The 26,069-nt window shown below is 35.2% G+C and overlaps 2 protein-coding genes and 1 non-coding gene across 12 annotated transcripts in view; 1 reads left to right on the forward strand and 2 right to left on the reverse strand.

The window, feature by feature from the left end:
- Positions 1-3,325, reverse strand: part of Aimp1 (aminoacyl tRNA synthetase complex interacting multifunctional protein 1) — a 37,197-nt gene extending 33,872 nt beyond the window's left edge. Inside the window, exons 1-2 of one of the 7 annotated variants that reach the window (XM_071614489.1) lie at positions 3,238-3,320; positions 2,166-2,279 (exon numbers count right to left, since the gene is read on the reverse strand). In XM_071614489.1, the coding sequence (XP_071470590.1) occupies positions 2,166-2,184 (19 nt within the window). In that variant the 5' untranslated portion in view covers positions 2,185-2,279; positions 3,238-3,320. Of the gene's footprint in view, positions 1-2,165; positions 2,280-3,215 lie in introns of all 7 variants that reach the window. The other 6 variants (XM_027935489.2, XM_027935488.2, XM_027935490.2 and 3 more) reach the window with 6 other exon arrangements.
- A 288-nt stretch (positions 3,326-3,613) lies between these two features.
- Tbck (TBC1 domain containing kinase) overlaps positions 3,614-26,069 on the forward strand; it is a 224,266-nt gene continuing 201,810 nt past the window's right edge. For 2 of the 4 annotated variants that reach the window (XM_027935483.2, XM_071614493.1), the window contains exons 1-3: positions 3,614-3,885; positions 11,067-11,288; positions 19,844-19,916. In XM_027935483.2, the coding sequence (XP_027791284.1) occupies positions 11,096-11,288; positions 19,844-19,916 (266 nt within the window). In that variant the 5' untranslated portion in view covers positions 3,614-3,885; positions 11,067-11,095. Of the gene's footprint in view, positions 3,886-4,088; positions 4,138-5,180; positions 5,201-11,066; positions 11,289-19,843; positions 19,917-26,069 lie in introns of those variants that run through there. The other 2 variants (XM_071614491.1, XM_071614492.1) reach the window with 2 other exon arrangements.
- Positions 17,667-17,741, reverse strand: Trnav-cac (transfer RNA valine (anticodon CAC)). Its single transcript has one exon. It is a non-coding gene; the product is annotated as a tRNA-Val (tRNA).

The raw sequence follows: 26,069 nt of genomic DNA on the forward strand, positions 1-26,069 counted from the left end.
TATTTCTTACATACATGACAATAGTGGAATGCATTACAACCATAATTATCCATTCACAACACAGTTTTTCGTAACTCTGAATATAAAGTATGTTCACTCCAAATTGTGCCATTATACATGAGCTTTTATTATTATTATTTTTTGCATTATGATTCTTAATATACCTTTATACCACAATTTATCATATCTCTGATTGTATATAAGGTATGTTGATACCAAATTCACATCTTCATGCATGTATTTTGTATAATGATGAGGGACTCCTTCCGTCAACCATGCTATTCCCCTTGTCCCTTCCTTTCCCTCCCACCCCTTCCATCTCTATTCTTACCTTCCAAACTTTTTTTTACCTCTTGTTTAATAATAATCTAATTGCCAAGTTATCTCACTCTGAAAGAAACACCTTTTTATTAGTGTTAAGCAACATGGTACCTTTTAGAATTAGGTTAAAATTCCTTCCAGGACTTACTATGTGCCAGAATTTGAAGTAAATAATAAAATTAAAAATACTGAGAATAATATATCTACATCAGAGACACTCAAAATATATAGCAGCAACAACCAGTATTAATTGCAGGGTTCTTTTTATTTACCTTTGTTAAAACTTATAGGAGATCTAAAACTGCTTCTTGGGAAGGTTCATACTAATTGACATTTTTTTCCATACTAAGAGCTCACTTTTCCTGATGAGGAGACAGAAGGTTCTATTTGGGTTTAAAGGATGGCTATGAAATGAGGGTTAAGGCTACAGAGTAGATGTGGAGCCAGAATTAAGACAGGCAGTTAGTATAGGTAGGTGATCTGGGTTAGATCTGGAAGAGGAAGGCCAACTTAGAAGTGAGAGCCCACTTCTAAGACTGAAATGTAAACGCCTTCAAAGCCCTTCCTCCACCCCTACCAAGATAACCTTCCCCTGCTCCAACCTATTGCTAAGGTAACCAGTCCCAGGAACTGTCCTTCCCTTTCAGGGAGTGGTAAAAGTTGTTAATTAATGCACCCTAGATTCCCTGACTGCCGGGGTCACTCCACCTTAGTTCCTCAGGCCCCCCCCAGCCCATGTGCTTCACACCTTTTGGCCATCCCACCAAAGCAACTACTGGGCCTAGGCTAGTAGGCAGGAAGGAGAGAGGTAAGGGGGAAGAGAGCAGAACAAAGAAAATCTGGAATGCATAAAAGAGGCAGAACACCCTCCTTTCTTGGGATACCAGGACACTACCTATGGGCCCCTTCTCCCTCCTGGGAGAAGTCTGTATTATCCCTTTTTAAATAAGCTGTGCTTTACATGCTTGCTTCAGCATACTTCTCCAATATTATACTTCAACATACTGGAGGTATCAGATGGGCCATTGAGAGTACAAGTTCATGTATTCCCACATACCATGGCTGTTAATACAAAAACATGTCTCCCCAGTAAAATGTACACAGAAATCTAAAAAGAGGTATGTCTAGGACTCCCATGATCTTCTTACATCCAAACAAGGTTGTTTTTTTTTTTTAATCAGGAAGGATTAGATTTTCTTCAGTAAAACTTAACTCACCAAATATTTCCCCCATTTCTTATCCAAGAATACAGCTAATAATAACAGCTACTACTTTAATGGACTAGGCCCTTGCCATTTAACCTTTATAACCTTGGAAGATTATTTCCTTTTTGTAGATAGACTCAGAGATACTAGGACATGTCTAAATCTATTCAAATATCAAATGACAAAGCCATGATTTTAACTTGAGTTTGTCATTCTGAATTCACACAATTCATTTTTATCTTTCACAGCCTAATTAAAGAAAATTAACATGTTCATAATATTCTTGTATATCTAAGTGAACCAAGAATATGAATGACCATCTTACTACCTGTCCTGAAGCCACTGTGTTTCCTCTGGATTATAGTAAAAGTCTCCTTAATTGATCTCCTTTCTTTCACTCCATCTTTCTCAGTCTATTGTGACAGAAAGCTCGGTTCCTGTCGCTAATGCCAATTTAATAATGAGGACACAGTTTTGAGAAAAAGGTTTATTGCTTTGCTAGATTCCCATCCCAAAGTCTGTGACTTTCCCTGATCAAGAGGGACAGACAGGGCAGTTTTAAAGGAACTTCAAGGGTTACATTCCAGGTGTGCTCTGGTAAGGGGCCCCAAGGTGCCCAGATGCAGGGTTAGGACTCACTTGTTAATTTGGGAGGCATTCACTTCCCAGTTTCTCAGCAGGCTTCTCCTTCCTGTAGTGGGTGTGTTCAAGAACAATGAACTAAAGGAGGAAAAATAAGACTGTCTTCCCAATCTTGTTAGGGAGGGGGAGAGGTGAGAAGAAAGAAAAAACATTAAAAAAAAAAAAAAAATAAGCCTTAGATCAATGAGGGCTACATTCAGGAGGTGAAGGTACCACTTACACTACGACTGGCTGGCTCTCTTATCACTCAATGGCTCAAAACTCTCCAATGGCCTCCTGTTTCATTCAGAATAAAAGTTAGATGCCTTCAAGATCCTTCGTGACCCATTTCTGCCTTCCTTAAGTCTATCTACAGCTTTAAGCCCTTAACTCAACTTTGACACACAGGTTTGTGTACTGTTCTGGTAACTTTTTCATGGCTTCTGCAAAGGCTGGTCCTTCTGCCTGACTGCACTTCCCCGCGATATCTCCATGGTTAAATCTCTCATTTTTGTCACCTCTTAACTAAAAAAAAAAAAAAAAAAAAAAAGTCATCTTTTCCGTGAGCCTTCTCTCACTACATTAAAATTTTAGACTACGTCCCCTTTCCTTGCTGGGTAATTTTTTTTTTTTTCTTCAGCAGAATTCATGACCTGAAATATGCTATGCTCTTATTCACTTTTATGTCTTCCTCAATGAAATGTGGGCTGGAGGCACACATTTATTCACAGCTCTTTACCTAAAACCTAAATATAGTGGGCTTTAATAACTATTTGCCAAATCAACGAATTACTGGCTTCACCCACAAACATCAAAGTCCTTTTACACACACACACACACACAAAAGTAAACATGCTCAAGAATCTTTTTCTCCAATAACGTCCTTTCCCTTGGCTTTACATCTATTTCTCAAAGTTGGTTCCTTCAAGATTCCAAGCTCTTTCCTATTTTCTTACGTCGGTGTGGATTTTGGTGGGAATCAGACTTCCTATTAGTACCCGCAAGTCAGGTCCTCTCTCGTGGGGAAAAGTAAGGGAAGAGAAACCCCTAAAATGGCAATCTGCGTACCCCAGACCCTCCGCGACCTTACTCAAGTGAAGCGGTGGCAGCAGCTCCCAAGCAGCCTCAGCCTCGAGCCGACAGAGACAGCCTGCAGCACACGGTGGCAGGGAGAAAGGACCCAATAAGGTGCCCCAACTAAACGCCTGAGCGTTCCACTGAATCAACCCCACGCTCTGTCCTTCTCTTCCTGTGATCAGTTCTACTTATTCACCCACACCACACTCTCAGTTTTCTAGTCCCTCACCCAACATCACCAACTCCCCCGGCACCTCTTCCCTCTCGCTATATTTTATCGCCAGTTTAGGCAAGCGGCATGAGACCGGAAGTTGGGGGTCTTTCTTCAGGACTGCGCCGCGAAGCCGTAAGGTCAAAAGGAAGCGCCAACCTGTTCCGTGTGGGGGGGAGGGGACAGCAGGGCGCTGTCAGTGGAGCGTGCCGGTCTCCGGTTCCCGCCCAGGTTCTTAGAAGGGAACTTCGGCTGTCCTGGCTCGCAGGCAAATGCCAATCTCTGAGCCCCCGGCGTTCCAGGAACGGCCTCTTTTGTCGAAGTACCTAAAACGCAGGACTTGGTGCTTTTAAGCAGTAACGGCAACACCAGCCACAGACGCAGCGCTGGGGCCCAGTGTAGAAGCTCCATCCCCCTGTCTTTTGTCCGCTTGCGTCCCCAGACTCAGAGGCAGGTATTCGGGTATCCCCGTTTTCTGTGTCGTAGTTGGTGGGACTTGTGGGAGGTAGAGGAAAATCATTTGCAGCAAGTGGCTCGCATGTCTGCAGCGAGAGATGGAGCAGGGCTTCTTGCTGATGGGGGTTGTCTCCATCCCTAGCTACAGCCCCCTTTTCCCCCTAAACCACACGTTCACAGGAGTCTTGGAAATCTAAGGCAACTTTCGAACGCAACTACAGCATCAAATGAATGCTTAAAGAGAAGGTTAGAAGATCTGAAGTCTTTTCTGTTTCTTAAACCAAATTACGCACTTAATGCTTTGGTATGTTTCTGGCTTTCAAGGTGTAGTCAATTATTGAAGTATAATACTCTCTTAAACAATAGGAGAAATTGACGCAGTGAAAGAGAGTGATTTCACAATTTTCAGTGGCTGTTTTACAAGGCCTTCTGTCCCTGTTTGTATTTGGGACAAAGACAACTTTTGGGAAAATGTATATAAAATCAGTGAATTAATATTACTTGTTGAAGAAATGTAAATGCTATTTTGTTCATGATAAAATTAGCATCTTTCTCCTTGCTTTTGACACCCCGGCCCCCATTCGAGTCATTCAGCTCCCAGTCCTTTGAGGATAAAGATTCTTGTTCATCCTTGGCACAGTACCAGGAGAAACATTTGACTTAAAATAGGGATTTCAAAATGTGGAAAGAATTTTCAAGTCCAACTGCTTTGTTTGCTGTTTTCCTCTTGTAACCCTTTTTTACTCACGTAGTACGTAAGCAACATGCATGTGTGTTTTTTATGAGCCTTTTTAGGTACATCTTGAGAGGTAATTGAAATAGAACAATAATTAATTATTTTATGCTAATTAATGTTTTATCTTTTAAAATCATTTGCATTTTACTTATTTGGTTATTTGATTTTTCAGTTGTCTAAGTGATAAAGGCATCTAATTGAAAATCCAATAGTAGTTTGTAGTAGGATTGAATAATAAAATGCACCAGTTCTCTATCATTTTCTACACTGAGGGCTGTTCAGATGTAAACACTTTAACATTTTCTAATTTAGACCTAATTGTTGAATGATAAGTTAAAATTCTGATTTTTTCCTATTGACTTAAAGTAGTCCATAGCATCCACAGATTTTAGAATAGTTTTCACAGTTTTTAGTTTTTGTGTTGGTTACTTTATAATCCTAAATAATATATGTAAACTCTACTTTTTCACATCAACTTTTGAAAATATTTTTGACACCTTATTTGTTAAAATGAGAAAAGTAGTGACTCTTTCTTCATAAGAGCAGAAACTTCATGCAACTGTTACCAAACTTGTAAGTACTTTTCCTGGTCAATACTATTTTCAAATGATCAGTTCTGAGAGCAGGCAGGAAATTTTATTCAGGGGTTAATGGAGAAGGGGTGCTTATACTCTAAAAGTATGTAAGTCTGCATTATGAGAGGGAATGGTATGCATACTGTCTTCAGAGCTTTTCACTGAGAAGGGATGGTATTTCTATAAATCAGGGTGTCATCTTCTTTCTTTCCTCATTTGGATAATTGTATCTGACAAAGTGCCCATCTTTTAAAGAAGTCATTATAATGAGTTCAAGGTCATCTGGACTGTCTCTGTGATGCCTGAACTAGATTGAGCCGGTCTGGGGTTCCACTTTGCTGTTAGTGTTCTCTAACTCCCTTTAACTATTGTAAACCAGGGGCATCTGTAAACAGCCTGTAGGTCAACTGTTGGTTACTACAGGGTTAGTTGGTGAAACCTGCACTTTCCCTTAGCTGTAACTTTACTTATAAATCATCAAGGTTAATAATATTTATGTTTCTTTCTTTCTTTCTTTCTTTCTTTTTTTGAGAGAGAGAGAGAGAGAGAACTTTCTAATATTTTCAGTGGACACAACATCTTTATTTTATTATTTTTTAAAATGTGGTGCTGAGGATCGAACCCAGCACCCCGCGCATGCCAGGCGAGCGCGTTACCTCTTGAGCCACATCCCCAGCCCAATAAAATTTATGTTTCTTAATGATATAATCTTTTGCTTTTTATGCTAAAAGACAAGTACATTTTATTGTAAACCAATAAAACTTTTATAACATTATGGCTTTATAATTATTATTCACTGCAAATCCAGGCAGTATGCTAGAGTACATTTTCTTCCCAGTGTTTTAGTTTTGTAATCTCTGTACTAACCTAAAACACATTTTTTGTAATATTAAGGTCAAATTGATTCTTCTTTCTTCTCCAATGGCAAAAATTCATGCCACAGATAAATTGTGCTTTATTTCGTAGACTATTGATATTCTCCCTACTTTATTTTTTTCTTTCCACATTTTTTATTGGTGCATTATAGTTGTACATAATGATGAGATTTGTTGCTCCATATTCATACATGCATACAGTAAAACAATATAATTTGGCCAATATCTCTCCCCAGGATTTGTCCCTTCCTCCTTTCCTCCTATCCCATGGGCACTTTCCTCTGCTGATCTCCCTTTGATTTTCATGAGATCCCTGTTGTCCTCCCACTGCCCACCTCCCTCCCCCTCGTCCCTTCCCCCCTCCTTTCTTTTCCTTTTACCTCTTTAATTTTCACATAGGAGAGAAAACATACGACCCTTGACCTTCTGAGTTTGGCTTATATAGCTAAATAGAATGGTATCAAGTTCCATTCATTTTCCTGCAAATGACACAATTTCATTTTTCTTTATGGCTGAATATATATCACATTTTCTTTATTCATCTGTTTATGGACACCTAGGCTGGTTCCATAGTCTCTGACAGTTGCATATTATGCTGCTGTAAACATGGGTATGTTTGTATCACTATAGTATGAAGACTAATTCTTCAGGATAAATACCCTTGCTTACCTTTTAACGCCCCATTTGATTGCTTTTCTGTTTTCATTTGCGGAAAAGGTGTATGTGCTTTCTTCAGCAGTCCTCTAATTTTTTGTATTTCATACATAGAACCTTCTATTCTATTCCTCTATTTAAGACATCCATGGAGACCAATGGCTATTGCTTAATTTGGACAAATGACATTCTAGTTATTTTAGATAACCTCTACAGTGGGTTTATACTTATTGAACATTTGGATAAATCACATTGTTGTTAAGCCACATTTTCTATTATTTGTTTTTCTCCTGTTTTGCTGAAATACGTTCTAAAGAAATTAAACAGAATGTATAGATGAAAAGTTTGTTTTTTAATGTTTACATAATTATACATTACAATTAGCTATTATAATTGATAATTTGGCTGCATATAGAATAAAGATTACGTTCCTTTAGATCATTCAAAGCTTTACTGTCTAGTCTGCTCTTAATTTGTTGATAGATGAACTATTTTTTTCCTCTAAGAATTGATTAACTATTTCAGTTTATGCTGGATATTTTGAAAATTTATAGTGGCATATCTAGGTGTGAGTTTATTCTCCTTGCAATGATTTCATTAAAGGGGGTAAGATAAATATCCCAGTGTGGGTGTTTTTCATTTATGCCTTATAAAATTATAAGTCTTTTTCATTTAAATGTACATATTTCCCTTTAAGTATGGAAAATTTTCTTTATTTTTATCTTTCATTACTTTGTCTCGTTTTTCTTTTTCCCTGTTTAGAAATTCCTCTAAAGTGTTTGTTGTGTTGATCCATGTCTGTTATATTTTTTCTTATGTTTTTGTTCTATATTATGAGAATTTATCTGAACTTTATTTTCCAGTGCATCTATTTGATTTGATGATCATAATTTCCACTATTTTTGCCTTTGATAATTCTTTTGTTCATAGCCTCTTAATTTTGTTTCATTTTTATGAGATAAAATTTACACATATTAAAATAAACAGATTTTAAATGACCTATTTGATGAGTTTTGGTTTATGTATTTACACTTGTAACCACCACCACTACTATCAAGATATAAAACATTTTCATTACTGTGGGAAGTTTGTCTGTTGCCCTATCTATTTAAAATTCCTCTTCCCCACCCAGAATAGTATGTTTTGATTTTTATCACTAAGTTTAAAATAAAAGGTCTGGAATTACATTTAAAGGGAGTCGTATATTATGTACTCATTAGTGTCTGCTTCTTCATCAATGTAGTTTTGAGATATATTCATGTTTTCTCATGTTTGTTCCTTTTTTTTTGAGTAGAATTCCATGGCAAAGCTTCTTTATCCATTCAGTTGTGGGATATTTACATTGCTTTCAATTTTTATCTATTATGAGAAGAAGTATTGTCAGCCTGCTAATGTATGCATTGTTATGAACAAATATGTTGATTTTCTTGGACAGATGGCTTATAGAACTAGAATTTCTTAGTCAAGTTAGGAATTTTTTTTTGTGAAGAGAGAGAGAGAGAGAATTTTTTAATATTTATTTTTTAGTTTTCGGCGGAAACAACATCTTTGTTTGTATGTGGTGCTGAGGATGGAACCCGGGCCGCACGCTTGCCAGGCATGGGTGCTACCACTTGAGCCACATCCCCAGCCCCAGGAATATTTTTAACTTTAGAAAATTTACAATGTATCAGAGCTTCAGTTCAGCATTCCCTTCCATGGAGTATTGCCAGTCATTTCTTCTGATAGAAGTGAAGGACTGCAGTTGAGGTTTTGTGTTTTTCTGTGATTAATGACATTGAATACTTTTTAATGTGTTGTCTATTTGTATACATTTTGTGAAAATATAAGTTTATGACTTGTCTGTTTACATATGGACTTATATGTCTTTTTATTACTGGCATATAAGAATTCTTTGTAGATTCTACATTCAAGTCTTGTCATATATATAGACACATATTTGATAAAGATTACAAATATGTATTGGCACACACATAATATATGTATAGATAGTTATAAATATTTCTCTTATAATTGCTTGAATGCTTATTTTCTCAAAAGTGCTTTTTGGTGTGCAGATGTTTTTAATTTTGATCAAGTCTACTTTATCAAATTTCTCTTTTATTATTAGTGCTTTCTGTTTCTACCTAAGAAATCTTTGCCTAGCTTAAGGTTGTAAAATATTCTCATGTGTTTTCTTTTAGAAGACTATCAGTTTCAGTTTTTACATTTAAGCCCTTGATCCATCTTAGATTTTTGTGGGTTTATCAGTAGAGGTTGAGGTTATTGTTTTTTTTCCTCATGGTTAGCCTGTTCCAGCACTGTTTGCTAGACTATGCTTTCCCTATTGAATTTCTTTGCCTTTGTTTAAAATCAATTCATTATATTTTTTAAAATGTATATATAATGCATATTAGGTATAGATACATTGTATGGAAATTATGATGAACAACCATTAACCAACCCACTAAGAACTCACTTTTACTTTAGATTTTTAAAGCTTCTTGTGGCTTCTTTCCTAATTTTGCCACTACTTTTCATCCATTGGTACCCTATACTGAGTTTTTTTCCCTCATTCTTATTGAATATTTTTAAAACATGTAAATATTCCAGAATTATTATTTTTTTATGTTTTTAGTTTTATAAATATTGGCATAAGTTTTATGTGACTTTTTATCCATTTAGCATTTCTAAGATTCATCTGTGCTGTTAAATGATGCTATAGTTTGCTTATTTTTCCATGCTCTAAACTGTTCAATCATGTGAATGCATCACAATGTATTTAACCATCCACCTGATATTAGAAATTCACATTGTCTCCAGTTTGGGGATATTGGGAACAATGCTGCTTTGGATTTCTTATATAAATCTCCTTGTGTATATATGTAGTAGTCTCTGCAGAAATATAGTATCAAACTGTTTTCCCAAGTGGTCATACCAATTTACATTCTGACTTAGAGTAAGTGAAAGGTTTGATTTTTCCACATCTCATAACATTATGTTATCATAAACAATCATTATAATTTTTACTAGATGATGAGTATACCTTCTTATATCATTTTAATGAGCAATTCTTGATTATTATAATGAAGTTGTTTATATCTGTTAATTATTATTCTTTAATCTTTGTGAAATATGTTTTTCTGCAACCTCCTGCTTTACATACTGGATGCGGTATTTTTTCCAATCTCTAAATATATGGTTTTTTAAATTTATTTTTTCATAAATTATTTCCATTGTTTCCCAAAATAGAATTTTTCCATTTATGTATCTCTTCTAAACTAGCTGATAATTCTAAGATGGTTTATTATTTTAGCATTTAAGGAAGGTTGACTCTGAGCTTTGTATATTTTGAAAGGCTTGTTGACTGGCTAATATGTTTTAGGATGACTGGGTGGATATCCAGAACTTTACTGGACTACTACAAATTATAGAATTAAGAGTAGCTTGCTTTCTTTCTCTCTCTCTCTCTCTTTCTTTCTCTCTTTCTCTCTCTCTTTCTTTCTTTCTTTCACCTGTGCCCAAACCAAACTATAATTTTTCAGTTTGTTCAGTTACTTTAGGGGAGAACTTTATCTTTCTATTTGTTTTTTGCTTAGAGGATAAATAACTGCCCATATGGGGACTCTTGACTCTTTCAGGCCACCCTTCTGACTTTATTTTGACTTTCTTTCACCATCGTTCTTACCTTCTCTGATGTAGCTTCTGAATTGGAAGAGACCAAGCAAACTTCCTGACTATTATAGGTTGCAAATCTTTCTATTTTCTTGGCACAAGTACTCTTCCATATACATTTTGCTTTATAATAGCTTCTTGAAATCATTTTTGAGCTCCATAGTAGGAAGAAGAGCTTTATTCATGTGAAAATGCAATAACAAACTTTATGTGCTTTTAAAACTTTCAAGTGTCATTGAAGATGGGAATGGTCTAGCTTTTCTTTTTAATGCTTTTGGGAAACTTTGGATTTGATTTAGAGCTGCAAAAAAAAAAAAAATTGAGTTTTTTCTTCTGTACCACCTTATAACTTTTAAACATTGATTTTTTTAATTTTTATTTTTAATTTTTTTGGTACCAGGGATTGAACTCAGGGGCACTTTGCCACTGAGCCATATTCCCAGCCCAATTTTGTATTTTATTAAGAGACCGGGTCTCACTGAGTTGTTTAGCGCCTTGCCATTGCTGAGGCTGGCTTTGAACTTGTGATCCTCCTATCTTAATCTCCTGAACCACTGGGTGATATTTTTTACTGTAGTGTTCAGTTTGACATTGATCTCCAAGTGGTGTATTAAGTATAAGGTGAGAAAATACTGACTTAATGTTTGTTCAGTCTGTAATAAAATTCTCTCTCTTTTCCAGATCATCTTGGAAGATCTGGAACTCTAAGAATGTTTCCCTTGAAGGATGCAGAAATGGGTGCCTTTACCTTCTTTGCCTCAGCTCTGCCACACGATGTTTGTGGAAGCAATGGCCTTCCTCTCACACCAAATTCCATCAAGATTTTAGGTCGATTTCAAATCCTTAAGACTATCACCCATCCCAGACTATGCCAGTATGTGGATATTTCTAGGGGAAAGCATGGTAAGTGAGTTTGCTTTTTTGCTTTTTTTTTTCTTCTTTCCTACTCCCTGTTTTCTACCTTCTTACCAAGATTCAGTGATAAATATGTAGTAAATATAAAAAGAAATTGTTATGTGTGTAGGTGTGTGCTAGCTATTTATGTTTGAAAATAATTTTGGCTATCTTCAAATAAAAAGTCACAAGATTAGTTTTGCTTTTTTTTTTTTTTTTTTTTACTGAGCAACGTTAGTCTTTTCACATATGATTACATGTGTTTCAGCCTCATAAACCCACACTATCTTTTCTTTATTGTTCTTTTGAAAAGTAGGCTAAAATTATACTTTGAAGTTAGGTAGTTTATTTCTCATAAAATTATTTGCTCTGAGAATCTTCGTGTTTATAGACTCGAAGTAGAAAATATTTTTGTAATGACAATTACCAATGGCTAATAGTTTAGTGTTTAATTATGTATCAGGCAATATTTAAGTGTTTTACATATTTTAATTAAAAATCCTCATAAGATGACCTTGAAATAGAAACTATTACACCTTCATTTTAAGGATAAGGAAATTGAAGTTCAGAGCAGGATCACACAAAAGAAAATATGAAATGGTAAAATAATAACACTAATACATGTAATGATAAATTTTATTTGTTGAAATATCTTAAAAGTTGCCTATGTCTATAATCATATATTGATAACAAATGATAAAAACTATTCAGTGTCCAAGTACTTTAGAGCTCCACCATATACCTACTACTCTGAATATTTAGTTTTTGTTAGGAGGCTTAGTGATATGAATAGGAAAGAGAGTGGTGGTGAGAAGGATTGTATAGCAGATGATAAAAATATTTGATTTTTCATATTCATACATGCATATGTGTATTATTTGTATATGTATGGTTGTATATATGTGTATATACATATATGTGCATGTATGTATGGACATATAAGCATATATATGTGTGTGTTTATACATCTGTATAGGCATAGACATACAGGCCTTAAAATACATGATTTTATCGTAGCTTCTTTTACTGTGCAAAGTTGCCTTCTATTGATTGACTGATTCACCAAATATCAGTATATTTCTGTTTTTGGCCTAACCTTTCAGTTGAAAACTTGGGAGACATCATATTGATGCCTTAAGGGTTTCTTTCCATAGTAAACACATTTAGAAGGCAGAACTAGTAGAAAACTAACTTTGAAACAAAGTTTACAAATATGTTGATGAGTTGAAGAATTTCTAGAAACAAGATTTTCTTAACCACTGACATTTCTTACTTTCTGCTTTCATATATATAACCTCTAAACCTCTATCTACAGGATTTATAACACTTTAGTAGACTATTGCTTGATTCTATGGCCTTCTTTTTGTGCTAGGTTCCAAATATTTAGAAATGAATAAGTCAGGATAGGATCCCAGTTCCCAAATAAGCTGCAGAAATTGTAGGGAAGAATACAATCATGATTTTAATATAGCAGTACTAAAAATAGGTGATACACAATGTGCTGTTATAAGAATATAAAGGATAGAATGTTAAATTCTGCATTGAAGAATATTGATGTTAAACTCTTACATAAAAGTTTTGGTTTAAGTATTTCAGAATACAGTTTTGATGGTTCCTTTGTGAAGTTTTATCTCCTTACATTTATTCATTTCAATGGTACTGGTGGCCTAAAAATATTGAAGGATTTTCAAAAGATTTTCTTGTCTTTTGTTGTTGATATAGTCCTAACAAACCAAATCTTGGTTTCATTATTAATCAATCATTCTTATTTTAAAAAATGAATTTACATATTTTAATTGTAATCTTACTTTTTTTCCAAAAAGTATTTGAGACATGTTACAGATATCCATATAGTAGTATTTAACACTTGTTGTGCACCCCTAATCCAAAATGGATTGGTCCTTGAAAACTTTGGGATTTAGAAGCATTCTGAATTTCAGATATGGGAGTTAGGGATGTTGAACCCATAAAGTCTGTGCACATATTTCAAAATCTGAAAAACAAAAAAATTTGGAACATATCCCAAGCATTTTGTGTAGGGGAGATGTGTGTGTGTGTGTGTGTGTGTGTGTGTGTATTATACATGGAAGAAAAATAAATAATCATTATGTAGATGTAGGAAGGCAAAAACTACTCTCTTATATTAAGTATCTGAAGCCCGGGAATCAAATAATCAATTGACAAAATGACAATTAACAGGATTAAAAACATACTGAGATTTTTAGTATCTCTCTGTATGTATATATACATACATATATACACACATGTACATGCAGCTGGGGATTTCACAAAAACATCACTCAAAGAGCTAGTTAGAATTTGGGTCTTTAATATCTTTGTAATAAGGGGTGATAAAGTATAGAGAAGAGGCTAGACAAAGGAGAAGGGATTTGGGGCTTCTGGTGTAGAAGTAATTTGTGGGAAGATGACTAGGAAAGATATGGCAAATAAAAAGTATTTAATAAGTTTCATTATGTAGGTAAGAGTCATTTTCCTTTCTGATGTGGGGAAGGGACACTTTTACAAATGGAAATTTCTGTCATTTTTACATAGAGAAATTTATATCCTGCGTTTTAGAGAAAATTATGTCCTTCAGCCAAAACAATCCTTACACCAATGTGGCATATTTTGGAGTGGCATACTGTGATATCCCTTTCATGGAGAAAGGAAATAGGATTAGAATAAGATATTAGGTTAGTAGTAGTATTAAATACATCGTTTCCTCAGGTGGGCTTTAAATTTGTAGGATGAGGGTGGTGGTACCAGGGGTTGAACTCAGGGGCACTTAACCACAGAGCCACATCCCCAGCCATATTTTGTATTTTATTTAGAGACAGTGTCTCACTAAGTTGATTAGCACCTCCCCATTGCTGAGGCTGCCTTTGAACTTGCAATCCTCCTGTCTCAGCCTCCTGAGCCTCTGGGATTACAGGCCTGTGCCACTGCTCCCAGTTTAAATTTGTAGATTTCTTATAGGTAAGGGCAAAAGAAGGAAATCCAAGTACTTCAGAGATTTTTTAAATAAGAAGATAATTATGAGATTAACTGGTAGATTTTTACCTACATGTGCAAAAATGAGTTGTTGCAAAGTTTTAATGTTCCTAAATCTGTCCTGCAAATGAAGTATGGAAACATTGGTATAGAAACTTCTTTGATATGGGGAATTTTTATCTCTTTGTGTTGTTATAAGCAGTGTTCTCAATATATCTGGCTATGTTTGCTTTATTGTTTTGTTGAGTTTCTGTTTTGATTTTGTTGTTGTTGTTGTTCTCTGAGCTGGAAATTCTCTGTAGTTTATGGTCCCAATTTTTCTTTGGGTTAAAGTAAATTTGACAGTTTATGATAGCAGCTGGTAACCTAGTAGCCATGGAGACCTATGAATGAGTTGTAGAAAGTCAGTGAACCCTTCAAAATTGTAAGTAAAATTGGATGTTTTTTGTGTGTGGATGTGTACAGATGCACTTTATCAAAGAAGTACATGGTTTTTGTTGATTCTCAAAAGGATTCTTAATGTAAAGACAGGGTTTTAAAGCTCTGCCATTGAATATCAAATGTATGGAGAGACTCTTTTTTAAAAGAGTCTCAATGGCAAAATTGAGGTTCTAATATAAGATCTCAGACTTTCCAAGGTTGACTTGACATGTACCTCCTGTTTTATTGCATATATACTTTCTAATCAAGAGTCCTACAGTCAGGGCCACTGTAAAGGGTTTTGCCATTTACACACTGCATGAAAGCTTCTGGCCAGAGGATTAGGTGGGAGCTATAATCTGATTCTAACTGATACTGGAAGAAAGGATGCCTTTTCCAGTTGAAGAAAAACATGAACATTACTGGTAACTTCATACAGTAGAATATATAGATAACCCCATCCATTTGCCAAAAGCCCAGTACAAAACTTTTAGCAAGTTTCTTGTTGTTAAAAAATAACTTTTATTAATTAAATGGTGTGAATGAATTGTAACAGTGGTCTACTTCACCTTTTGAATGTAGTACTGAGGCTTATTTTTTTAAAAATATTTTTTATAGTAGATGAACCCAATACAATACCTTTATATTTTTTGTGGTGCTGAGGATCAAGTCCAGTGACTCACACATGCTGGGCAAGTGCACTGCTAACTAAACTACAGCCCCAGGCCTGAGGCTTATTTTTATAAAAGGGGAACTTTTTCCTCTGAGGGCTGGGAACAAGACTACCCTGAGTTATCTGTGCTCCTCTGGAAGTAGATGTCTGCTAGAGGATCTAGGAAGTGACACTTCTTGGCATTCATCAAATCTTTGTTAGAAAAAAGGATTATTTCACAGTTTTATATGTTCATCTTAGCATCACATTTGTTTTTTATATAAGCCACTGCATTGCTGATTTGTATTTGGCACATTAAGATTCCCAAATATTTTATTCTGTGAAACTGTATTGTTTTTATAACAAACAGAAGTTATTTTCAAACAGTGGTCCAGAGTTTCAGAACAGTCTCCCTAATGTTTCTTGAAAAAACTGGCTCATATTGGAAACATCATTGTGGTATACACTCTATTACCTCTGGGAGAAACACTGATATTCTGCCATGGATTATGGCTCTGAACCATCAAAACAATGCTTAAAATAGTTGTATAGAATCTTGAAACTTTGGCAAACATTGATTTATGATATCTTGAAGGAGTTTTCAAAAGAAGCCTGACAAATTTTAATCTAGTTCCAAATACTGTGGAAATCTTTTATACATAAAATGGTTAATTAATGGAATGTGAACATTTTAATAAATTCCGATGTTTTTGTTATAAGTGTGACTGAGGTATTATATCTAGTTTACAAAGTAAGCATGAAATTTTTTACACAGGACAGATCTCTGATGACTATCATCATTTCTAAAGACTATATCCTGCCTTTGCTCCATTAGTTCATTCAACAAATATATGTGTAGTCTCTGCCTGTATGTTTTAGGTGACATTCTAAATATTAGTAATTTAATACTGAACAATATATTCCTGCCATATGAAATGTATTATTTGATTAGAGAAAACACATTAAATAAAAATGTATACAAATCCTTAGAGTTGAAACAAGTACTACCAAAGAATAGTGTAATAGAGTACATTGTAGAAGTAGTGAATTAATTTGGGGGACCAGAAAAGTCTGTAGGAAGTCACATTTAGCCAAGGTCCTCATTATCTCATTAGCTCCTCCCCAGCCTTGCAACAACCCTATGAGGTAGACCCCATTGTTTTCTTCCTTGTACACAAAAGAAAACTGGAATAGATAGGTTAGCAAACTTTTCCCAGGTCAATTAGCTAATGAATAGAAAATTAGGATTTGAGGCCAAGAAAAAAATATCCTATGCTCTTAACTACTTTGTTACATGATAGGAGTTAAATACAGAAGTTGGGAAGATCATTTCAGGCAGTGGAAACCCATGTGTAATTAAATATTCAAAGGCAGGAAAATCAGAGTGGCTCAAAGTTGATGAGCTAGTATAAAATAACAAAAGAAGAAGACTGGGGGTTCCTTATTCAGATTTTTAATTATTTTATCACTTGGACTTTAGTGTGAAAATATGTTGGGGGTTGGAATAAGAGTTTATGTGAGGGTTGGGGTTGTAGCCCAGTGGTAGAGTGCTTGACTAGTATGTATGACGCACTGGGTTTGATTCTCAGCACTGCAAATAAATAAATAAGTGAATAAATAAATAGATAAATAAATTAATTAAAGGTCCATTGACAACTAAAAAAAATATTAAAGGAAAAGAAGGGTGTATGTGAGAACAGTAAGATTTTTGCAGTAACCTAATGAAATGATGCTTACTTGGACTCATGCTGTGGCAGATGGAGAAAACTGCATAGATTCCTGGAAACATTTTGAAGATAGCAATAGTAGGTCTGTTTGTGTAATTTGAGAAAGATTACTCCTAAATTTCTATCTAGAGCAGCTGGCTGTATAATGGTATCATTTGTTGAAATAGCACCAAAAAAACTTGAAGACAGACTTTAAAGTTTAGTTTTACTTCTCTTGAGTTTCAGGTGACTTATATTAAGTGAGAAGTTGACTGTAAAAGCCTATAATTCAGAAGAGTTCAAGTCTAGAAATAAAATTTATCCATCTTTCAGCATTGGGAGTAGAGAAGGAGAAAATACAATTAGAAGACCCCAAATCAAAGCTAGAGAAATAGGCAGTATTTCATTTTAGATGGAAGAAATGATGATTCTACAGAGGAAACTTAAGAGGATGGAGTCAGATAGGGTTAGAAAAACCCAACAAATGTAGGAATAAAAAGCAAACAAATACCATTTTCTGTTTTGGTTTTATGATATGTTTTGATGTTTTGTTCCTCTTAGAACTTTGCAGTTACACTAAATTGCTTGGAGTTTAGCTTCTTTTTTTGGGAGGGGAGAGGGGGGCATGCTGGGGATTGAACCCAGGGCCTTGTGCTTGTGAGACAAGCACTCTACCAACTGAGCTATACCCCCAGCCCCTCAGCTTTTATTTTTTTTTTTTAATTGAGTGAGAGCTTGAAGTTTTATCATGGCTTCCTTATTGTTTTTCTTTTTCTTTTCTCTCATTAAGTGTTCTTTCAAATTGAATTCTCTTTAAATTTCTATTAAATACCCCTGCTAAACCCATCCCTAGCTTTGTCTTCTGCTATTTAATTCTCTTTCCCTTCCTGTTTAATTTGAATTTTTTATCTGAAAATGATAGTTTGCATTCATAGTATTTTTAATTTTTCTGTTTCAGATTGTTCTGTGTAATGCTAACACCTTAGACAGTTTTAACTTCCAAGATAGAATCCAAAATAATACCCTACCTTCACACCCCATGTCACACTGCCTGTACAACGTTGTCCTTTATCTTACTCTCTATTGCAATTTGAAAGATCATATGTTGAACCAGTTACTGAGAGTTATCTCATACATATCTTCTGTTCTCAACTTCTACTTTCCCATCTTCTGTTCTTTTTTCTACCTTTGCTTCTTTTTCACCTTCACCAAACCTCTGTTTGTAGTTATCATTATTATAGTATCTTTGTAACTTCTTTTCTCAATGTCATTGTTTTTTTGCTCAAATTATTTTATATTTTATTAACATGTATCAATTGTATGTGTTAATGGGATTCAGTGTGATATTTCCACACATGCATACGGTTGGACTGATCAAACCCAATTTCCCTTTATCTACCATTCCACACCCACTTCCCGTCCACTACTAATGACCATTTTATATTCAGGTCCAGTCATTTTTGCTTGCACATATGATAGAGTATATGTTGTCTTAATATATTTGGGCTTATTACTTTAACACAGTGAATTCATTTCCATCTATTTTGCTATAAATTATAGGATTTCTTCTTGATGACTGATTAAGATTCCATACCACACACGATTTTCTTTATCCAGTCATCTGGTGATGAGCATCTAAAGTGATTCCATATCATAGCTATTGTGAATAGTATTGCAGTAAACATGGGGTGTGCAGGCATCCCTTTGGTACGCTGTTCTTTTGAATGTATATCCAAAAGTAGAAAACCTGGATAATATGGTAGATCTACTTTTCACCGTAATTCGTTGTGCTTTGTGTTAACTTTCTTCCTTGCATAACTTAGAACCCATTTTGCATAGAAACTTATAACAGCTCAATTTTTTTTAAAGTGAAACTCTTTGAAATAACCTTACAAAATACCTAACCACTTCTAAACTCAGTTGTACTTTCTTTTGTTTGTAGATTCATTTAACAAAAAATTATTGATCTGCCACTGTGTCAGATATGATGTTAGTCACTAGGGATAATGGATAAGTAAAAGGAAAAGACGGTATGGGTTGGTCATTAGATCTGTACTATCTTAGGCAGTTGATCTGTTGGAAAATAAAAATTACATTATAAAATGGTCTACTATTATTTTATATTATTTAATATCAGCAGGCCTCATGATGTTGCAAACAGGTTGATTTTATTTTCTCTCTCTGTAGAATATTTCTACTTTTCTCAAATTTCTGAATTCTATTTCAAAGACTTTGGGTTTGAATCAGACTGTCAAAACAGTAACTAATTTTCAAATTTCTCTGTCCCTTTAAAATTTCTTTGTATCTTTTTGGCAGTCTTTCAGTTTATATCAAAGGGATCATTTCTTTTATCCCAAGGTTAACTTTTCCTTCTGTTTTTCATGAAGCATATAAGAGAAACTCTAGAGAAAAAAAGTAAGATGAAAAAGAATTGTTACATGGGGCCATGTGGCACACGCCTGTAATCCCAGTAGCTCAGGAGGCTGAGTTAGGAGAATCCTGAATTCACAGCCAGCTTCAGCAGCAGCAAGGTGCTAAGCAACTCAGTGAGACTCTGTCTCCATATAAAATACAAAAGAGGGTTGGGGGTGTGGCTCAGTGGTTGAGTGCCCCTGAGCTCAATCTCTGCTACCAAAAAAAAAAAAAAGTTATTTATTTAACTAGATACTTATCCTATTTTTCTATATATTTAGTAATATATTTAATATAGAGCTTTAAGATTCTGTTATTCATATTATATGTTAGTAACTTAAGTGCTCATCAAATATAAAGTCTGTTTGCTTTGTTTTGCTCAGAAAGACTGGTTGTGGTGGCTGAACACTGTGAACGGAGTCTGGAAGATTTGTTACGAGAAAGAAAACCTGTGAGGTACTGTATAATATCAGGACAAGTAAATGAAAAGTGGAAATTGGCAAATAAAAGTAGAAAATACAGAGCTTTGATTTCTTCTGATACTTATATAATGATATAAAATCAAGACATAATTTTTTTTCTTTAGGAAATTTAATTCACAAGTTACATAGAAATTCAATGTAAATGTTGTCCAATATTCATGTTTTGCAAAGAAGTCATTCTCTGACGTACTTTAAAAAATTCCTGAAAAGATTATATTTATATGAATTTTTTTTTTATACTGGAGCATGAACTCAGGGGCACCCAAGCACTGAGCCACATCCCCAGCCCTATTTTGTATTTTATTTAGAGACAGGATCTCACTGAGTTGCTTATCACCTTCCTATTGCTGAGGCTGGCTTTGAACTCTTGATACTCCTGCCTCGGCCTCACCAGCTTCTGGTTTTACAGGTGTGTGCTACAGAACTGGGCTTGAAAATTTCATTCTTCCTAGCACCAAGCATTTTAGTGGCTAAAGTTATTTTCATAAGATTCTGGTAACTTTAGGGATACAATGAACTCTGTTAAGTAAAGGTCATGTTGAGGAGGAGAAAGATAATAACCATGACTTAAATAAAATTTAATGATTCAATTTGAATTTTATATGTAAACAACTGAATAAATTTATTTTCTTTTGACAAGAAGAATATACGATCTAAATTTTATTACAAATTATACTGTCAAATGAATTGTTTTACAGATTTTTTTAAATTATCTTAAAATCATCAAAATATATCTTTAATGAATCAAGAAAGTTGCATTAGACTGATTACAAAATGCTTGCCATAAGACTTTATGGCACTGTAATTATCTGTTTATTCTTCAAAACCTTCCCCTGGAGTTTCCCCAAACATGCTGGCAGGGGAGTACCTATAAAAAAAAATACCCCATACTGCCCCGAGGTAGGGCCAATTAAGTTTTCAAGGAAAGAAGCACTAAATACCAGGGAGAATCAAGCATTTATTAAGGAAACTGAGTGCTCTAGCTTATTAAGATTTAGCAAAAGTGATTGTTAGTGAGTCTGTAAACAAGTCAGGATGGCGCCTGGAAAATGTTAGAGTCTGTAAACAGTCAGGATGGCTCCTGGCAAAATGCCAGAGGGAGTGGTTTGTGAAGTAACACCAGTGAGCCATTAAGTGTGGAGATTCCTTATTGGTTGACTGATGTATCTAGTTTATGCTAATTAGATAAGCTGTGTGGAATGTATAAATACTGCTCCTGTCCTGCAATAAACGGCTCCCACTCCTGCTGTATCGATCTAAACAAGTCGTTCGTCACCCCCCGGTTATTCTGCTGCAGCCGGACTGCGGCAAGTGATATTTTTTCCACATATGTCTGTAGCAAAGGATCAGGGTATGAAATTCATATGAGTGTTAAAGGAATTTTTACTCAAAACTGAGGCCAGTTTCTCTAATTTAAGTGTTTTGAGCAACAACTTAAAATACTGTTTTCAGTGCTTGGGAACATTCAAAGCCCTGGTCTGGGCTCAAGCCTGCTGGGAAAAACCTGCACCTAATTGGGTCACTGAGAATCAAGACACTTATTTTTGGTTAGGACACAGAAATAAAGTGATAGGGAAAGAGGGGGCTATTGGAGGATCCTGTGCCATCCTAATTTAAAAAATGTTTTTATTCTCATTGGTTAACACTTTTCCATCACCACAATATTCTGAATGAAAGGAAATCTTTTTCAAGGGAACAAAAATGAGTATCTTATTAAATGCTGATAATTTTATGGGAACAAAACAAATAAATTGAATAGAACTTTCCTTAGTACTTCAAATGATTTGACCTCTGAATAAAAGGCTTTGGGGCCCCTGGGTGAAACTACAGATACCATGTTTATCATAGTCTTACTTTCTTCTTTAGAAAGGTCTAGTCTGACGATAGGTAATAAAGTAAATTTTCTATATATTTAGAAATAGCTTCACCTTATTTAGTGAACCTTTTTATAGTTATCTTTTGTGTGATGTCACCAATTTTGATTATTTTAAAAATACGTAATATTATTCTTTGCTCACTATTTCAGATTTATACTATAATTTGTGTCACTGCTACTAAAATTAATTCTTTGTAAAAGCTAGTTGATACACTGCTACTAAAAATAATTCTCTGTAGAAGCTAGTTGATACTTGTGTTAGTCAGCTTTTTGTCACTGTAACCAAAATACTTGGAAAGAACAAGTTAGAAGAAGAAATATTTATTTTGGCTCTTGGTTTCAGAGGTTTTAGTCCATGGTTGTCTTACTCAATTGCTTTAGGCCTAAGGTGAGTGTGAACATCATGGTAGAAGGGCATGGTAGAGGAAAGCTGCTCAGATCTTAGCAACTGGAAAGCAAAGAGAGGAGGAAACTCCAGCAATAAGATATATTCCTCAAGGATCCCCAATGACCCCCTTCCTCTGACTGTGTTCCACCTACCAAGAATCCATTTACATTTTCAGTCCATCAAGCATTGTCTACTGGTGAGACTAGAGCCTTCATAATCCCATCATTTCCCAAAAGCCCCACCTCTAGACATTGCTGCATTGGGAGCCAAGTCTTCGACACAGGAGATTTTGAGGGATATTCTAGATATAAATCATATCATTAAAATTCAAAACAATTTCAGTCTTCATCTATGAAAAATATTTCAACTGAGCCTGGGTTAAATTTGTATAAAGATTTATTATGCAACATTTGTAATGAAAAAGCTGTTGAGCCAGACATGGTAGTGCACGCCTGTAATTCCAGCAACTTCAGAGGCTAAGACAGGAAGATCGAGAGTTCAAAGCCAGCCTCAGCAAAAGCGAGGCTTGCTAAGCAACTCAGTGAGATCCTGTCTGTAAATAAAATACAGAATAGGGCTGGGGATGTGGCTCAGTGGTCAAGTGCCCCTGAGTTCAATCTGTGGTACCAAAACAAACAACAAAAAAGAAGCTGTTGACTAGCAAGGCATCCTTGCACAAGCCTCTTAATCATTTTCGTTATTTGTAAAACAAGGAATTATATATGATCTAAGGATCATTCTAGAAGAAGTTATGCCCAGCTTTTTAATATGCATTACATCTTGATATGGTATTGATCAATTGCACTTATAAATATATATTTTTGTGTTTTCTTATACCAACATTTTGAACCATCATTTTTTATTAAATAGTAGATTCCTTAATAGAAAAACCCATGGCAAATCTGAGTGGAAAATTTCTGTTATAACTTAAAAGGCTAAATTCTTACAGAAAGAAACATCTATTTTTTATCCCTCAATTTCATTGCAAGTTACAATTCCATTCCAAGGGGTGTGTGTGTGTGTGTAACATATATATGTATGTGTGTGTGTGTGTGTGTAAACATATGCTATATATTTCATTTATATGAAATACCAGAACAATCAATACTTGTCCATGATGATAGAAAATCAGTGCTTGAGTGTGATTGGGAGAAGTGGGTAATGTGAGAACTAATTTAAAATGGCCTTAGGGGACCTTTTCAAAGTGATGGAAATTTTTTTACATTTTGTCTGGCTATTACATACATGGTAAGTGCTTTTGTCAAAATTCAGTAAAATGTACACATAAGATATATACATTTCACCTATATTTACGTAGGTGAATATACCAAGTTCAAAAGAAGTCTATTGAGTTATTTTCTTGGCTTGAGTTTTGAATTTCTCATAAAGATATGATGTTAATGAAGATGCTTGATCCAATGACTTCCTTTTTATTCTTTGGTTTTTTTTTTTTTTTGGTTTATGGAAGATATAATATGAATTTATTATTGATTAATAAACTCCTTCAACACTAAGTGGTTTATAGCAGCAATAAACATTAGTTACCTAACATAGTTTCTCTGGGCCGGGATTATAGGAATGACTTACTTGGATGGTTCTAATTTAGGAGATAAAAGTCATGAAGAGGTTATAGTCAACACATCAGCTGGGTCTGCATTCATCTGAGCTTGACTGGGAATGGGTGGTCCATTCCTAACATGGTTCATTCATAAAATGGTACCAGTTGTTGACATGAGGTTTTGATTCTCCCCTCCATTGAGGGCCTTTCCACAGGTCACCTTACTATTCACTCAGAGTGAGCAATCTAAGAGAGAAAAGAAAGCAAGGGAGAAGCTGCAGTGCCCTTTGTGATCTAGGCACAACTATACTTTCATGTCCTCAGCATTCTATTGGTTGCACATGCCAGACAATAACTCTTATTGCTGTGGGAGGAGACTAATCAAGAATATGAACTTCTGGAGTCTGTACTCATTGGGGTCCATATTGGGAGCTGGCTACCTACCACAGAAGTCTTAGAGATCATACAAGTACTTAAAAAAAAAAAAAAAAAAAGTGGCGCATACCTGTAATCCCAGTGGCTTGGGAAGCTGAGACAGGAGGATTTGAGTTAAAGCCAGTCTCAGTAAAGCAAGGTGCTAAGTAACTCAGTGAGACCTTGTCTCTAAATAAGATACAAAATAGGGCTGGGATGTGGCTCAGTGGTTGATTGCCCTTGAGTTCAATCCCTGTTACCCCCCACCAAAAAAGTGAAATGCTAAAACAGCATTAACACTAATTAAAAAATAGCTGAAGTTCTTAAAATTATTCAGCATATATTTAGGGTATTTAGGGCAGAAGAAAGGAAGGAGTTTATACTCCAAAGAGAGGGTAGAGTATTAAGAGAATATTCAGATGTACTAGTGGTGAACTAGGTAGGGTCTTTATGGACATAGCCATGCCAAAATGAAACATAGTGAAAAGTGTCCTATATCCTGAAAAATAGACCTTACCGTGATTTTGAGCTCCCAGCAGTTCCTGAGGCCTCCTAGCTGTAATGGTAGTGTCTGCAGACTGTTCCTTCTTCTTCCTTTTTTTTTTTTTTTTTTACTTTTGTAAATGGACAGTGGTGCTGAGGATCAATCGCGAACCCAGTGCCTCACATGTGCAACGCAAGTGCTCTGCCACTGAGCTATAGCCGCAGCTCCCAGAGTGTTCCTCCTCATTGCCACATTTCTTTCTCTGCCCAGATATGCCCTTCCTTGACTTAAGTTAAAAGACTGATGCAAAACAAAGAATCTTGGTGACTCAGAAGACAAATATCCATTTCATCTCTTCTACTTTTTCTATTTTTTTTCTTTTTACGGTTTTTAACTTTCACTTGTTAATCAAGATTTCTTTACCAATGAGATTATAGCCATTATCTTTTAAAAAGCTTTAGCTTCCTATGCTTGTCATCCTTTTTAGAGATGATGAATCTCAACTGTTAGCTGAGAGATGTCAGTGGTTTCTACAGTGAATAGAAGGCATCTTTTTTCAATGCCTTTGGGTCTGTCTTCTAGAGGACAAAATGTTATAGATAGAAGCACAATCTTTGAAGTGTTTGTAATTTAAACGAATGTAAATGAGATTAAATGCAAAATTAACATTGTGTTTCATGTCATTTACATTTTATAGTAGGCATTTTCATTTATTTTATCTTTTGTGATACTGGGGGTTGAACCCATGGCCTTGTACATGAAAGGAAGGTATTCTGCCTACTGAGCTATATCCCCAGTCCCATTTTCATTTATTTTAAACAGAATATATCAACCTTTTCAGGTCTTCGTAAGTTTCTTCAGTGAGATGTATTTAAACATTTGTGTATATTCTTTTTTTTTTTTTTTTTTTTTGGTACTAGGGATTGAACTCAGGGGCACTTGACCACTAAGCCACATCCCCAGCCCTATTCTGTATTTTATTTAGAGATAGGGTCTCACTGAGTTGCTTAGTGCCTCGCTTTTTTTTTGCTGAGGCTAGCTTTGAACTCACAATCCTCCTGTTTTACCCTTTGAAGCCGCTGGGATTACAAACCTGTACCTTCGCGCCCTGGCCTAAAGTACTATTTATTATTATTATTAATAGTAGTAGTAGTATCAGGGACTAAACTCCGGGAACTCAACCACTGAGCCACATCCTCAACCCTGTTTTGTATTTTATTTAGAGACAGGGTCTCACTGAGTTGCTTAGTGCCTCACCTTTGCTGAAGCTGGCTTTGAACTCCTGATCCTCCAGAGCTGCAGGAATTACAGGCGTGTAACCTGTTTATGGAAAGTGAGATGTTCTTAAGACTTATAAATTAGTTCTTTATAAATTAGTTTTTTTACTTCCAAAAATACCTGGCAGCT

The sequence above is a fragment of the Marmota flaviventris genome, chromosome 7 (assembly GCF_047511675.1).
Source record: "Marmota flaviventris isolate mMarFla1 chromosome 7, mMarFla1.hap1, whole genome shotgun sequence".
Classification (NCBI taxonomy): domain Eukaryota; kingdom Metazoa; phylum Chordata; class Mammalia; order Rodentia; family Sciuridae; genus Marmota; species Marmota flaviventris.